Source organism: Corvus brachyrhynchos, unplaced genomic scaffold, assembly GCF_000691975.1.
Source record: "Corvus brachyrhynchos isolate BGI_N302 unplaced genomic scaffold, ASM69197v1 scaffold318, whole genome shotgun sequence".
Classification (NCBI taxonomy): domain Eukaryota; kingdom Metazoa; phylum Chordata; class Aves; order Passeriformes; family Corvidae; genus Corvus; species Corvus brachyrhynchos.
In genome coordinates this window covers 103,780-104,713 of record NW_008239537.1, presented here as the reverse complement: position 1 = coordinate 104,713, position 934 = coordinate 103,780, and the positions used below count along the sequence as shown (strand labels likewise).

At 66.5% G+C, this 934-nt stretch overlaps 1 protein-coding gene across 1 annotated transcript in view; it reads left to right on the top strand.

The window, feature by feature from the left end:
- COL2A1 (collagen type II alpha 1 chain) overlaps positions 1 to 934 on the top strand; it is a 21,443-nt gene that overhangs the window by 4,036 nt on the left and 16,473 nt on the right. The window contains 5 exon segments of the mRNA XM_017741203.1: positions 63 to 116; positions 207 to 260; positions 375 to 428; positions 521 to 574; positions 663 to 716. Coding sequence (XP_017596692.1) covers positions 63 to 116; positions 207 to 260; positions 375 to 428; positions 521 to 574; positions 663 to 716 — 270 coding nt within the window.

Sequence of the window (934 nt, the reverse complement as noted above, 5' to 3'; positions counted from 1 at the left end):
CAAAGTTTGGGGCGTCCATGCTGTCTGGTGCCACCCCCACTGATGTCACCTTGTCCCCACAGGGTCCCCAAGGATTCCAAGGCAACCCCGGCGAACCCGGCGAGCCTGGCGCTGCTGTGAGTGTCCCCAAATGTCCCCAAACCCCCTCAAATCAGGGCACTGCCACCCCTCAGCGCCACTCATCTCCACCTCTCTGTCCCCTTTAGGGTCCGATGGGTCCCCGGGGACCTCCAGGACCTCCTGGAAAACCCGGTGACGACGTGAGTGACATTTGTGACATTCAGCTGTTGTGGCAGCTGCCGAAGCTGAGCTGAGAAGGGACAAAAAGTGACATTTTTGTGTCCCCAACCCTCTCAAATCCCATTTTCCCGCAGGGTGAGACCGGAAAACCAGGGAAATCCGGCGAGCGCGGCCCCCCCGGCCCCCAGGTGAGCGTGGCACCGGTGGCCCTGCTCCAAAGCCACCGCTGTCCCCTCGCTGTCCTCTCCCTGTGCCCAACTCGCCCCTCTCCTGCCCGCAGGGCGCTCGTGGCTTCCCCGGGACCCCCGGCCTGCCTGGAGTCAAAGGCCACCGGGTGAGTGCGTGTCCCCTCCCTGTGTCCCCCGTGTCACCCCCGGAGTGGCTCTGTCACTGTCCCACCCCTGCTGTGTCCCTGTCCCCAGGGCTACCCGGGCCTGGACGGTGCCAAAGGAGAGGCGGGAGCGCCCGGAGCCAAGGTGAGAAGGGGTGACAGTTCCTGGGGCTGGGGACAATTCCCCGGCTCTGGTGACCGTCCCCATGGCCCGGTGAGCATCCCTGTGACACCCAGTGACCGTCCCCTGGCTCTGGTGACCGTCCCAGTGACACCAGGGGAACGTCCCCGTGCCGCGCTCACCGCTGCTCCTCCCCGCAGGGCGAGTCCGGCTCCCCGGGTGAGAACGGCTCCCCCGGCCCC